This window comes from Nycticebus coucang, chromosome 18, assembly GCF_027406575.1.
Source record: "Nycticebus coucang isolate mNycCou1 chromosome 18, mNycCou1.pri, whole genome shotgun sequence".
Lineage (NCBI taxonomy): Eukaryota > Metazoa > Chordata > Mammalia > Primates > Lorisidae > Nycticebus > Nycticebus coucang.
The window spans coordinates 55,800,170-55,814,169 of record NC_069797.1 but is presented as its reverse complement, the minus strand read 5'-3'; the positions used below and the strand labels follow the sequence as shown (position 1 = coordinate 55,814,169).

The following is a 14,000-nucleotide window of genomic DNA, read 5'->3' as shown; positions in this document are numbered from 1 at the left end:
TGCCCAGGGAGGGGGAGGATGGATTTGTACAAAGCTTTTGGCAGTTGGTCATGAATTCTTGGTGAATGAGAGAACTAGCTTGGGCAGGGGGGTGGCTAAGATTGAATAGAGTCTGACTCCCAGGGCCAAAAGCCTTAGAAAAATTATGCCACCCATAAAACTACTTTAAAAGAGATGGGTGAAAGATGTGCAGACCCAGATTTAGGCAGAGGAAGTTGATATAAACCCAGCAGTTTAATGAGATTGCAGTATACTTATTAGCAAGTCCACATGCCAAGCCTACCCACACTACTTCTTCCCGTTTTCAGGGCAGTAGATAAAAAGGTAAAAAAGACAATAATATCATGTTTTTGTGTTTTTTTGAGATAGACTCTTACTCTGTCACCCTGGGTAGAGTGCTGTGATCTCAGCCTAGCTCACAGCAACCTTGAAGTCCTGGATTCAAGTGATCCTCTTGCCTCAGCCTCTCAAGTAGCTGGGACTACAGGTGCCTGCCACAACAACCAGCTAGTTTTTTCTATTTTTAGTAAAGATGGGGGTCTCACCCTTGCTCAGGCTGGTCTCGAACTCCTGAACTCAAGCTATCCACCTGCCTCGGTGTCCCAGAGTGCTAGCACAATTTATTTATTTATTTTTTTTTGTAGAGAGAGTCTCACTGTACCGCCCTCGGGTAGAGTGCCGTGGCCTCACACGGCTCACAGCAACCTCTAACTCTTGGGCTTACGCGATTCTCTTGCCTCAGCCTCCCGAGCAGCTGGGACTACAGGCGCCCGCCACAATGCCCGGCTATTTTTTTGTTGCCGTTTGGCCGGGGCTGGGTTTGAACCCGCCACCCTCGGCATATGGGGCCGGCGCCCTACTCACTGAGCTACTGGCGCCGCCCAGCACAATTTATTTTTAAATGTCTTGGATCAGTCTTATTGTTGGGTCTCTCTCTCTCTCTCTCTTTTTCAAAAGACATATCTGTACTATCTATTCAACAATACTGAAAGGTGTCTTTTTTTTTTTTTTTTTTAAGAGACAGAGGTAGAGTGCTGTGCTGTCACAGCTCACAGCAACTTCCAGCTCTTAGGCTTAGGCGATTCTCTTGCCTCAGCCTTCCGAGTAGCTGGGACCACAGGTGCCTGCCACAATGCCTGGCTATTTTTTGTTGCAGTTTGGTGGGGCCGGGTTTGAACCCACCACTCTCAGTACATGGGGCCAGCACCCTACTCACTGAGCCCCAGGTGTCTGTCTTATTTTTGTTTTGGGTTTTTAACACATATCTCTAGCTCTTTCCCACAATCTAAAGGTAGAGGACCCCCAAATGCTCTTCTTTGATGATCTCACTTTAGAATCTAGATCCCACATTCTGTACCTTCAAAGTTCTCTGAGCATTTTCCAGCTAGCCTGAGGGTAGTATAGGGTAATAGTCATGCAGTATGGTCTATATGTAGTATGATAATTTCTTTTTCTGGCAAAAATCAGGAATTTCCTAAGGATAAATTCTTCAAAGAAAAAGAAAAACACCAAAAGACACCTCTTCATAATATTGACATATTTTTCATTAATTCCAATGAAGCTTGGTTTTGGTGTTTTTTTTTTTAAGTACAAGTAGAAGGGATTAGGATAGGAAATTATTGTTTTTTTCAGTTTTGCTGAAATGGCTTATAGTTTTAAAAGTATGAGTGCTTCTACTCCTAGAGGATTTACGCTTCAGCAGATAGGCTTAGTGGGTTGTGGGGCTGGAGGGACAGGGAGAGATACATAGTTGAGCAGGTGGAAATTGGTTATCAGTTGGTGACCTGCTAGAATTTCAGTCATTCTCACACTGATGGCCCTGAAATACCATTGGGTGTTAAGGACACAGCATGATGAGGTTGGGAAGATATTTGGAAACCACGAACACAAGATGGAAAGGGCAAGTTAGGAAGTCTTGGTCAGCAGCTGAAGGAGGGAGAGGCCAGCATAAAGGGCACAGAGGCGAGGGAGGGTGTCTGGGTCCCACATATACTGGGGGCCAGATCTCTGCACTTCCAGACCACTCAGCCCCACCAGGGCCTCAGTGAGGGTCAGTTCCTCCTCCCCAAGGGAGGAGAGGAGCTCAGGTTGCAGGGGGAAAATGCCCTCTTTATCCTGGAGGAAATTCTGTTCCATTGTGTTCTCCACCTAGAAGGAATCAAAACAGCATGAAAAGAAAGAATGGGAAACCTCTCTTCCTCTCTCCTAACTCATTAAAATCACATGAAGGCTACATTCATCTTATAGCTCCTTATTTTACCTTATAACTCCATCTGGGTCTTTTAACAGATCTATACAATGAGCAGCACATTTATTTTTAGCCCCATTTTACAGAGGAATAATGGAGCCAGACCCAGACACATTAAACATTTTGCTCACATTATTTGGCTAGGAATAGGCAAAGCCAGGGTTTTCTGTCTCCTCTCCCAAGACCAGGCTGATAAGCCTATATTCCAGAAATTCAGCCTCTACCTCTTGCATGGAGAGAAGTGGGCATGGGCTCCTGGGAAGAGACAGGAGGGGCCTTCTAAAAATGTTCTATCAGAAAACTATATCTGCATCTCTCTACTCGTTGTAACTACTCCCCAACTCTCCCTAGCATCTGCCTTTTTTCCTCACCAGCTTTAGCTGCACAGGTAGGATTTTCTTCTCTATGGATTTTACCAGCAGTTTCTGCTGGGCTTCACTTAGCTCTGCAGAAAAAAAGAAAAGCAGAGAAAGAGATGTGTGTTGTTGGTGGTACAGAGTGGATTACAAACTCCAAATAGTGCACATCCAGAACATCAGCATTCATTCATTCGTTAGGTAAAAATTATACTCCCTTCACTCAAGGAACTTGCAGTCTTGTGGAGAAGATAAAGTAATGTCTAATTACAATACAGGTGTGAAGGGAGCTGCAGCTGAGGGGTCTCCTTTGGTCTTAGAGTTGCAAACTTTCAATTTATATCTGAGAGCTTTCCCAAGAGGGGGAATGTTTCAGATAGAGGGAAGAATAGAAGACAAGATCAGAAGATGTTACCCCCTGAAATTAAAGCTAACGTGTATTAATCTATATAGATAGGATGAAATGAGCTGTATGCAGAATATTTTTTGGCTTTTCTACCTTCTTCTTCTTCTTCTTTTTTTTTTTTTTTAGAAACAGGATCTCACTCTGTTATCCAGGCTGAAGTGCAATGGTACAAACATAGCTCCCTGTAGCCTCAAACTCCTGGCCTCAAGCGATCCTGCAGCCTTGGCCTCCCAAAGTGCTGGGATTACAGGAGTGAGCCACCATGCCCCACCTTACGAAGAAGTTTTAAATATGTGGATGATAAAACCAAAGCTATTTCCAATCTCTATTAGCAAGACTAGGCTGTCTTCCCAGACCATCCAAGGTGACCAAGTAGATCCTTGGGAATGAAATCAATTTTTAAAACCGTGAATACAAATTACTTCACTGTGGTATATTTTGCCTGTCATTCATGCATCCGTTTATTCATTTATTTGGGAACTCATTCAAGTCATTCATTCCTCTCACTGATAAGGTCTATAAATGAAGAGCTTATTCCCCCTTACCTGTTAGTGCTCCAAGGAAGTAAAGGATGGCACCCATAACCTCCTTTGATAGCAGAATATCTTTCGGGAGTGCCTCCAGTGTCACTTCATGTCCCTTGTCTAGAGCCCCTTCAAGCTGTGGGAAAAGATAGGTGACTACTGAAGACAAGACGGATAAAGCGTCCAACGTGGTGCCTGGCATATTAATCCCTTGACACACATTAACTTTCTCTCATTTCCCCATTTCTTTTTCAAGGTATCAAGTCCTGAAAAGTATGGGTTCCTTAGTCCCTAAGTTTCAGATTCTGAAAAGGGAAGGCTGTAGTCTCTTCCAGCTGAGAGTCCTTCTGGCTTGCTGTCTGCCCTCTGTCCATCAGAGGGACCATGTGCCTTGGGGAAATCTGCACTGTTTGTCCTTTTCTAGGGGACAAAGGGAGAAGCAGTGGCCTGGCAATCTGGGGGCACTTGGCCAGCCTTGAGGAAGGTCTCCACTACTGACTGTCCTGGCCACTGGCCACCCTCTGCTGCTGTCAGATGCCACCACCAGTTGTAATGCTCCCCCCTGCCCCCACTGTCTTCTCCCACATCACCCAACCTCCCACTGAGGCCTCACCTCAAGTTCAAGGTCTTGTAGCTCTTTTTTCTTCCCTAGAAGTCTGGTGAGGGAGCTGAGCAAGGAACTTTGCCCCACCCGGTTCAGCTTTTCCACTTCATGGGTCTCTCTCTGAACTTCTTCTTTTAGTGTCTTGAAGCCTTCATGGACACCCCCTATGGGGACAGTAAATGTGGCAGACAGCCCTCCACCTGGCACTTTCCCTGTCCAGTAAGCATTCTCCCTGCAAGGTTCATTCACAGACAGTTCAGGTCTGAGTGCCCTGCCCCCAGGTAGGGTCTGGCCTCTTTTTTCTTTACCAAGGAAAGTGGTTATGAACATATCCCCAGTCCTTACCAGAGGGCTGGGTCAAGGAGGCGGCCAGGACCTATATTATCCTCTATCCCAACAGTTAACCTTCCCTGACCTCATTCCATATCAGTATATAGTTGACTTCCTGTTCTCAAAGATGTCAACTAAAAGTTGAGACAGAAGGTCTATTTCTCCTTCTCGTTAGTTGACAAAGAAAAATGACTTTGGCAGCTGAGTGAGGCCAGGATAGGGTTGTTTCAGAGAGCTTCTACGTCCAGGGATATGGGTGGGCCAGGGAGAGTGTGAACCTTAGTCTAGCCTTCTAGTGGCCAGGCGTCCTAAGAATGTCTGGCCTGCTTTGGAGAGAGTGGCTCCCTGGAAATGGCTCCACTCCCTGGGACTTAGCCCTTCCCTTCCCCTCCCTCTACCCTAATGCCTCTCCTGCCACCTTCATGACAAAGTCTTGGGAGAAACTCACAAAATTCCTTACCAACATCAGATGCCTGGATAACTGAGAATATAAGAAAAAAACAAAAACAGGTAAGAATGTAATCCTTCACAATGACAGCCATTCCCTGGGGATGAGACACGAAGGAGGATGAGGAAATAGGTCCTGTCTCCTGGGAGATCCCAGCTATCCTAAGGATACTCTCGGTCCTGACCTCACTGTGACTCAGTGGCTCACTGTGCTGGGCGGCAGAGTCACAGATGTGCGTGTAGCAGGTTACAGCTACTGAGGCCCTTGAGGACAAAGGTCTGAGGCATCAGGCCACCTGGACATCTTGCCCAGAGACTTTCCCCTTCCACTGCTTTCCCCCAAGCTAATGGAATTTCTGCCACGTTTCCCAGGCAATTATTAGCTGAGACCTGCTCTGCCCTCTTCCCTGTCAATCCCACAGAGAAGGAAAGAAAAAGACTGGAGTTTTAACATTCTGAGTCCAGAAAGTTGCAGTAGAATGAAAGGCAACACTTACGGATGAACTTCTCTTCTGGCTTTTCTGAAGACAGAAAACAATGCACATCTGTCAGCATAGAACCCACTTTTGCCTTTTTATCTAAAGCTGTTGTCAAGGCAGCTTTATCAGGGATCATTACAAAAACACATGGAGATGATGTCAGCTCATCCGCCTGCGCAGATGGGGACAGACACTGTCTCCAAGTCTGATTTCTGCTTCTGATTGTGCCTTCTGGTCTCTATCTTTCTGTTTCTTTCTCTCTCTGACAGTATTTATATGTCTCTATCTGTTGAGGATGGACATTCTTTGAGACTTGTGAAACAGCAGTAGGGGGATTATGGCGTAAATTGGGGTTTTTTTAGGATTTTAGCAGATAATGTCAGGGTCGGGCAGAAGGTGTGGGAAGACAGTCAGCAATTTAACTTACCTCCGGGAGGGAAGGTTTGCATGTCGTCATTACAGATGTGTGGGATGTCTGTGAGGGGCCAGAGAGGGAGATAGGAGGATGCTTTGCAGCTGCTCCATGTTTCCTGCCCTGTCTCAAGCCCAAGAGATCTGCCCAGGTTGAGGACCCTGCCCCCAGTGCCTCCCCTGATTCCCTGCTGTGCCTCCATTGCTGGAAGCAATCTTTTCTTCCTGTGTAAATTCTCTCCTATGGTAACACTATTACCTACCTTGCATTCTAGTACTAGCCTCTGTATCTGTTTCCACCTTTAGCCACAGACAAATGAAAACGAAGGCTGTGGGTGTTCGTTTTTGTACCCCTCCCATCAACAGCCACTGTGCCAACACCCGGGAAATGCTAGGAACCCCAGATCCCCTTCACACCTCTGCCCAGAGCAGCCCCTATAACTCTGTTCCCAGCAGACCCAATATAATACACTTGTTTGCTCATTCTCTGACATCGCCACAGGGGGGACCAGAATGCTTCAGTTTTCATGCGAGTATCTTGTTTCTACTCACCCCACTCATCTTTGCCTTTGACCATCAGCTGTCTCACTCTAAAGGCCAGGACGCAGCCCTTGGGGATGGTTACAGCCTCCTTGTGGTTTACGGATCCCTAGGATCAGACAACGAGGATCTGTGACTCCCCAGAGATCTGAAGTATGAGACATTGGGAGTGGTGTGGGGGGCAGGTGCAGGGTCAGGGCTGAGAGCCTTTGGGGAGGTGAGAAGTTGGGAACTTCAGTGGTGTCTCTGATCATTTCTCTAAGGATCTGTGACTCTCTTCCTGGTTCAGACACCAGCGGGAACTGGGCAGGCCTGCTCTCTCGCTTGCCTGTGCATCAGCCATTCCCTCTTAGGGCTTCCATCCAGGCCCTGGCTCCGTCTTCCTCTTTGCCCTCTGTCCCGTGCTTACCTGGCTCAGGAAGGCTCCTACGACTTGCCCCTAATCTGGCTTCAAATCCCAAATCATCCCTTGAGTATTTATACTCCATAGACACAGATTTGTAGAGCATTACTTACTTCCAAACCTGTGTTCTCTGGACTTTAACCTATGTGTCTCCTCCATGAGCCTGAGAACTTTCTGGGAGCAAGGATGGGAGTTTCCCATTCCCTAAAAGTTCCCCGTGGCAACTGGCACAGGGACCTGCCTGCACTGGGTGCTGCTGCCCAGACAGGGAGTCGTGTCTGGCCAGCAAGGGGAAGGAGTGTGTTTTTAGTATCCTGTGTGGGCACTGATGGTGCAAAACCAACGAAGCCCCCTAATGTAAGTGTGTATGTGTATGTGTGAGCGTGCGTGTGTTTGAACCACACCTGTAGCCCCAGTGGGGCAAAGAAGGGGAGGGAGAAGCTGCCATCTGCCTTGCCAGCCCGCTCAAGAGTGACCTCCTCCACCGTCTCTACCACCTCCATCACCACGTACAGGTTCTCTCCCCGGGCCCGCATCTCCTTCAGGAACGGGTGATCTGCTGCCAGCTTCCTGAGGCAGGAGGACATGAGGGGACCGTTCAGAGCTTCTGTTATTCTTTTTTTTTTTTTTTTTTTTTTTGTAGAGACAGAGTCTCACTGTACCGCCCTCGGGTAGAGTGCCGTGGCGTCACACAGCTCACAGCAACCTCTAACTCCTGGGCTTCCGCGATTCTCTTGCCTCAGCCTCCAGAGCAGCTGGGACTACAGGCGCCCGCCACAACGCCCGGCTATTTTTTTTTGTTGTTGCAGTTTGACCGGGGCTGGGTTTGAACCCGCCACCCTCGGCATGTGGGGCCGGCGCCCTACTCGCTGAGCCACAGGCGCCGCCCGCTTCTGTCATTCTTAGGGAACTGAACATTGGGGTAAGACTGAGGTTGGAGCCCAGACCTCCTGCGCACTAGCAGGGCGGATTCTCTGAGTCTTAGTCACCTCCTCCATAACATGAGGATAATAGCCCCGGCCTCCAGGGCTGTTGAGAGACAAACTTGGAAATCCTCTGGGGCCAAGCACCTGGCCTGGAACAGGGGTTTCCTTCTCCCCTTTTCCTTCTGTCTGGGTCCTCCCTTTCTTCTTCCGTCATCTCTTCTGGGATCCTCTTTCTCCACCTCTTATCCTCTCTCTCACCATTAACACCAGTTCCTCCTGTCCACTTGCTCCTCTGTTGCTTCCATATCCTAACAAATTCACTTTCTTTCCTTTGGTTTTTTTTTTTTTTTTTGAGACAGAGTCTCACTCTGTCTCCCTCAGTAGAGTACTGTCGTGTCACAGCTCACAGCAACCTCCAGCTCTTGGGCTTAGGCGATTCTCTTGCTTCAGCCTCCCAAGTAGCTGGGACAAATTCACTTTGTCAGAATGCCACCCTGTTTCTTTCTTTCTTTTCTTTTTTTTTTTTTTTTTTGAGACAGAGCCTCAAGCTGTCACCCTGGGTAGAGTGCTATGGCATCACAGCTCACAGCAACCTCCAACTCCTGGGCTTAAGCGATTCTCCTGCCTCTGCCTCCTGCCACAACGCCCGGCTATTTTTTTTGGTTGCAGCCATCATTGTTGTTTGGCAGGCGGGGGCTGGATTCGAACCCACCAGCTCAGGTGTATGTGGCTGGCACGTTAGCTGCTTCGGCCACGGGCGCCGAGCCACCACCCTGTTTCTTTCCTTCACTTCATTGACAAATATCTCTAAAGCTATGCCTACCCTCTTTGTGTTCTTCTCACTGCTCATTCCTAAATTCTCCACAATTTGCCTTCTATTTGCACTGCTCAATATACAATGACCTTTGACCCATCGAACTCAAATGACCTTCCCTAACTGCAATGTTCTACCCTGGTGTCCAAACCCTGTCCAAGCGATGATGGCTTCTCTTGGCTTCTGATTGCACTGTACTGCCCTGGTTCTGTTCTGCCTCCCTGGTTAGAGTGTTGTGTCATAGCTTACAGCAACCTCAGACTCTTGGGTTTGAGGGATCCTTTTGCCTCAGTCTCCCGAATAACTGGGACTACAGGAGCCTGCCACAGTGACTGGCTATTTTTTTTAGAGACAGGGTTGCGAGCTTGCTCAGCCTGGTTCAAACTCTTGAGCTCAAGCAGTCCACTCGCCTCAGCCTCCTAGGGTGCTAGGGTTACAGGAGTGAGCCACCATGCCCAGCCAGTGAAGATAAATCTTATCCATCTGTCTTTATCTCACTTTCGGGTTTATTTGGCTCCCTAGAATTTTATGTTCTCTCAGGCTCTGTTCTCACTCCTCTGTTCCCTAAACTCCCCCCGATAGCACCCTCATTCCTATAGCTTTAATCTTACACTGTCACCACCATGCGTGTGTCTTCACCTTGGCTTATCTCCTGAGCTCCAGGATCTTATTTCCAACTCCCTGGCAAACATCCTTAGCCTGTGTGTCAACAGAGCTGCAAACTCAAAGGAACTCACAATCGCTCTCCAAATCTGCCTCTGTCTTCCTGTGTGTCACCTGTAATGTCACCTTTAATATCCTGTAATGAATGTCACAGCCTGGGTCAAATCTCAGAGTCATCTTTGGCAAAACCCTTACCCTCATCCTGTAATCAGCCGCCATGTCTAATCTATTCTTTCACCCTTTGAAATAAGCCTGTGTCTGGGTCTCCTTCATTCCAACTGAGGGTCCTCAGCTTGCCTGACTGAGGGATGGTGGGATGGTGTCTGGCTTGGTCTGCCTGTGTCACACCCTGACCCCCTTCTTCTCTCTGAACCACTTCCTCCATCTGACCAGATGAGTCATGAGACACTGCAGAGCCTTGTTGAGATGTCCCTGGTGCCTACAGAGTAGTTCAGTCTCCTTGACCTGGCACCTGGCTCCCCTGTGACCTGGGTCCACCGTGTAGCTCCTGCTCATTCCACTTCTGTTCCCAACAAACTGGCTGTTCACGGTCCCTACCTGTCTTGAGATTTCTCACTTGTGTGCCCTGGTAGTACCCATCTCCCAACCCTGCATATCCAATTTCTGCTCATCTTTTAAGTCCTAAATCACAAGTTGCCACCTCTGTGAGGTCTTTGCTTATTTCCCCAGCCAGAAGTCCCACCACAAGACTTATCAGAACCATTTCTGTGGCACTTTCCACTTCTTGCCTTGGATTATAGTTACAGTTGCAAGGATTTCCCCCCAGTCCTAGATTCCCAAAGTTCTTGGACAAAGATGCTCTAGCTGCAGCCCAGCCCCAAGTAGGGTGCTTTGCTCTATAAACACAGCTCTATAAATGCTTCCTGGGTGACGTTCCAAGCACTCCAGCTTTCCTTCCTGCCTCCCCAGTCCTCACCTCCTTCTTTCAACTACTACTTAACTACTTAAGAGTCAGTTTCCCATCAAGCCAAACATCCGCAGTGCCCAGCATCAACGTGGCACTGGCCACACCCTTTGTGCTGTGGGGCAGCATTCCCGAGCCTGGTGTGTGGACAGGGCCCAGGGGAGCAGGGCACAGCTAAGAACTCCCCCCACACTTCCTAGTATATTTCCCAGTCTTAAGAGTTGGAAGAAACCTCAGAGATGATTGACCGACCCCATCTTTTGCAGAAAAGAAAACTGAGGTTGCTAGAGAAGTGACATTTCTGAGGTCACGCCACAAACTAATATGAACATGTCCACCTCCCGTGTGTGATAGTGGGGAGGTGGTCCTGGAGGCCGTGGGAAGACTGAAGGAGTGGTTAGGAGAGGGCCTGGAGGCACTCACAGGCCAGAAGGGTCATCTTCAAGAGCCCCTGTAGTGACTACCTTGGTGAAGGCCTCACCCTTCAACTTGGGGCCCAAAGCACCCTCTCTATGCACTACCCCACCCCCTCCCAGTTGCCCCTCAGCCCTATCCCCTCTCACCTCTCCCCCTGCAAGGTCTCCAGAGCCTTGGGGGCCACGCTGAGTGTCTGCACCTCTAGGGTGCTGTTCTGGGACAGCCCTGCAGTCCCCTTCACCTTCACTGTCCTTGGCACATCCACCTCGCCCTCCACTCGGGCATCCAGCATATTCTTAAAGCCAAAGCTGCCAGTGTCTGTTGGGTCTGCAGGAGGCAGAAGGCAAAGGAAATGGGCTGAGGGGCTTCCCTACCCCCAGCCTCCTCAGCTCCTAAAGAGAGCTTTGGCCTAGATGACACCCACTCTTGTCTGGGCAGAGGCAGCTTTGGGGTCCTCCTGTGGGCCCGCACCCCTCAGCATCCCTCAGCACCCAGCCCCATGCCAGGGGCTGACCTGAAGGTGAGTTGCCGGGTTCCAGCACATCCAGGAGGGTGTAGTCAGTGCGGAGATACCGGGCCCCCCAGAACAGTGTGCTCTTCCTCTTCCTCAGCACCAGACAGAAGGGATGGAAGCGCTTGAAGTCAATGAGGCTGTCAAGGGGTGTCAGGTCCCCTCGAGGGTTCAGTTGCCTGGTCAGGGCCCGGGTGACGTTTTCGAACATAGTCATTGTCTCTGTGAGGGGTGGGGAGACAGGTGAGAATCAAGGTGGCTGCTGAGGAGACCAGGACCTGGTGAGGCCCCTGCAGGGGAGGATCACAGGCTCCAGGGCAGAGAGAGCTCTTAAAGGTGCCCAGGTTCTCCAGAGTCAGAGCTGGAAAGAACCAAAGGTGTCTTCATTTTATGACCAGCAATCTAGGGCTCAAGAGCTGAAACAGTAGCTGGAAGTCGCACAGCAGAGCAGAGCAGCCAGCCCTCCCCTTTCTTTGCAGGGCTCTTTTCTCACTCCACACTCATTTTCTACACGGATTGGAACCCAGCTGGAGCATTTCATTAGCAGTGGAAATAAGGCTCCTGTCCAGGCCCTGGGGACACCAGGGAAGGGAAGCAGCCACCATGGGTGCCAACGGCCCGGGCGGCAGAGCTGTTCACATAGCCCAGCTGCCCTTCCTTCAGACAGGGTGTGAAGTGGGGGCCCACTTTCTTCCCGGAAGTGCCCCTAGATCTAGGCATTTGAGTGATCTTCACCTTTACTCCCTCAGCTTACACTACCCCCTTCCCAATCTATAGAATCCCTGTCCATCCTTTAAGACTCAGTTCAGGCTGGGCACAGGGGCTCACATTTGTAATCCTAGCACTCTGGGAGGACAACGCAGGTGAATTGCCTGAGTTTAGGAGTTTGAGACCAGCCTGAGTAAGAGCGAGACTCCATCTCTAAAAAAATAGCCAGTGTTGTGGTGGGTGCCTGTAGTCCCAGCTACTCAGGAGGCTGAGGCAAGAGGATCACTTGAGCCCAAGAATTTAAGGTTGCCGTGAGCTAGGACATCACAGCATTCGACTGAGGGCAACAAGGTATGATTCTGTCTCAAAAAGAAAACAACACTCAGTTCAGATCACTTCCTTGTGACCTCTTCTCTCTCCTTCAGACAGCTGGTGACTCCACCTATGTCCCCAAAGCACTTTGTATATCCACTTCTGAAACACCTGCACTTCGTGTTGTTCTGCCCTGCTCACCTGACTCTCTCACCTCCTCGATGGTGACTTCCCAGAGGGCATAAAATAGGTCTTAGTCACCTCTGCAGCATCAGTACCAAGGGCTGTGACTGGCACAGAACTGGAACTTGGCGGATGAGTATGGAAGGAATAAATGAACGTGGCCCTGAGACACATACACTCAGGTAAGAGGGTGCTGGGGAATGTGGGGCCCATGAGGGCCTGAGGTTCACCACCTTAGGTGCCTGTCTTTGAAGTTCAAGTCCAGGTGCTCTGACTGTGTGACCAACTGGCACACCCAGATTACCCCGGTGGGTGGAAGAGGGCACACCAGCTGGCCTGGAAGAGCCTCACCTTCACTGTGCGTGCCTCACAGCGGCAGGGAAGCAAGAGGCATGGATGCATGCAGCAAGCAAGCATTTTTTTTTTTTTTTTTTTTGAGACAGGGTCTCACTCTGTCGTCCTGGGTAGAGTGCACTGGCATGATCATAGCTCACAGCAACCTCAGACTCCTGGGCTCAAGCAATGCTCCTGCTTCAGCCTCCTGATTAGCTGGGGTTACAGGAATCTGCCACCACACCTGGCTAATTTTTTTCTATATTTGGTAGACATGGGGTCTTGCTCTTGCTCAGGAGGTGTTGACTCCTGACCTCAAGCAATCCTCTCATTTTAGCCTCCCAGAGTCCTAGGATTACAGGCATGAGCCACCACACCTGGCCTCCAATGTGGTTTTTTCACCCCTTATTCCTGGGAGAGCCAGGATGAGGCAGGACAACCTCCAGGTGCCAACTGGGTACATCTGAGAAGGGCTCAGGCAACTGCAGTTTCCTCTCCCCAGAGACATGCTCATAGGGCGGCCTCTCCCTTCCCTCTCCAATGCCTTCTGGATTCCTACCCCACTGGACTCTACAGGAGCCCCATGTCCTTCTGGTTCTGCCCATCTCCCTATATCCTCCCAAACACCCTGGCCTCTGCTGTCATCAAGTTCTTACCAGGGAGAGGGGGCTGGGTCCTGTCTGGCAGTTGGGCTCACTGGATCTGCAGCTTGAGAGAATGATTGTCCTTTGCCAGGACAGCTGCTTTATGCCTCTGAAGGGAGGGATGAAGGCCAGGGACCTCACCTGCTCCAGTGACCCCACCCCCTTCCCGCTCCACTTCCAGGAGAACAGCATCAACCTGTTCCATGTGTGTCCTGACCTCCTGAGGGCTGAGGGGGTGGATAGGGAGCTGCCAGGCAGGTGCCAGCGTGGGTGGGGGGAACCAAGGCTGAAAGAGAGGTGGCGACTGAAGGTTGGCTGTGGGTGGAGAGGAGAGGAAGGCAGGCACCCCTGGGGGGGGGTGCGGAGAGAGGCAGTGGGACTCAGTGTGCGTGTGTGTGATGTGGGAAGGCATCTCTGCCTTTGGACTGCCTTTCACTGTGGTCATCAGAAAGCATCTTGGATTGGCGATGGGGTCTACGGGTTTGATGCGAGGAGAAGAAATCCCATGTGTCCACAGGTTCCAGAGGGAGCAGAGCAGCTGGATGCCATCCTCCCTCTTTCTTTTCTTTCCTTCCTTCCTTCCTTTCTGGCAGAATGCCCCTCAGTAGAGTATCATGGCATCACAGCTCACAGCTCATAGCTCTGCTTGGGCTTAAGCGATTCTCTTGCCTCAGTCTCCCAAGTAGCTGGGATTACAGGAGCCCACCACAATGCCCTGCTATTTTTTTTTTGTTGCAGCTGTCATTGTTGATTTTAGCTGGCCCAAGCTGGGTTCGAACCCACCAGCCCCGGTGTATGTGGCTGGCGCCCTACCCA

General features: G+C 50.0%; 1 protein-coding gene across 2 annotated transcripts; it reads right to left on the bottom strand.

Annotated features, from left to right (window-relative positions):
• Window positions 1-1,525: 1,525 nt before the first annotated feature.
• On the bottom strand, window positions 1,526-13,245 carry GSDMA (gasdermin A). Of its 2 annotated transcripts, XM_053569203.1 has the most exons (12): window positions 13,197-13,245; window positions 11,008-11,226; window positions 10,640-10,820; window positions 7,153-7,318; window positions 6,358-6,454; window positions 5,822-5,869; window positions 5,413-5,436; window positions 4,929-4,949; window positions 4,148-4,302; window positions 3,556-3,670; window positions 2,620-2,693; window positions 1,526-2,148 (listed from the first exon to the last, which is right to left on the bottom strand). In XM_053569203.1, the coding sequence occupies exons 2-12, from the start codon at window positions 11,219-11,221 to the stop codon at window positions 1,906-1,908; spliced, it is 1,338 nt and encodes a 445-aa protein (XP_053425178.1). In that variant the 5' UTR covers window positions 11,222-11,226; window positions 13,197-13,245; the 3' UTR covers window positions 1,526-1,905. The 2 variants fall into 2 exon arrangements, with proteins under 2 accessions (XP_053425178.1, XP_053425179.1); XM_053569204.1 differs by lacking the exon at window positions 4,929-4,949.
• Window positions 13,246-14,000: the final 755 nt, after the last annotated feature.